At 65.9% G+C, this 267-nt stretch overlaps 1 protein-coding gene across 1 annotated transcript in view; it reads left to right on the forward strand.

The window, feature by feature from the left end:
* Nucleotides 1–55: 55 nt before the first annotated feature.
* The window catches only part of PEF1 (penta-EF-hand domain containing 1), a gene marked incomplete at its 5' end in the record, with an annotated part of 2,540 nt that continues 2,328 nt past the window's right edge, over nt 56–267 (forward strand). Inside the window, one exon of the mRNA XM_009072966.1 lies at nt 56–160. Coding sequence (XP_009071214.1) covers nt 56–160 — 105 coding nt within the window. The remainder of the gene's footprint in view (nt 161–267) is intronic.

A 267-nucleotide genomic window follows, 5' to 3' on the forward strand; every position in this document is an offset into this window, starting at 1 on the left:
CCGTACGGTGGAGGTCCCTACGGTGGAGGTCCCTACGGTGGGGGACCCCCCCCAGGGCCCTACGGGCAACCCCCGCCCGGGGGACCCTACGGAGGGGGCAGTGCCCCCGGGGGTCCCTATGGTAGCCCCTACGGTGGTCCCCAGCCCGGGCCCTATGGAGGTGAGTCCATGGGACAGAGGGGGAGGTTTAGGGGGTCCCCAGGCAGTGCTTGGGACAGAGGTTGAGTTTGGGTCAGTGGTTGATTTTGGGTCAATAATTGATTTTGG

The sequence above is a fragment of the Acanthisitta chloris genome, unplaced genomic scaffold (genome assembly GCF_000695815.1).
Source record: "Acanthisitta chloris isolate BGI_N310 unplaced genomic scaffold, ASM69581v1 scaffold5354, whole genome shotgun sequence".
NCBI lineage: Eukaryota > Metazoa > Chordata > Aves > Passeriformes > Acanthisittidae > Acanthisitta > Acanthisitta chloris.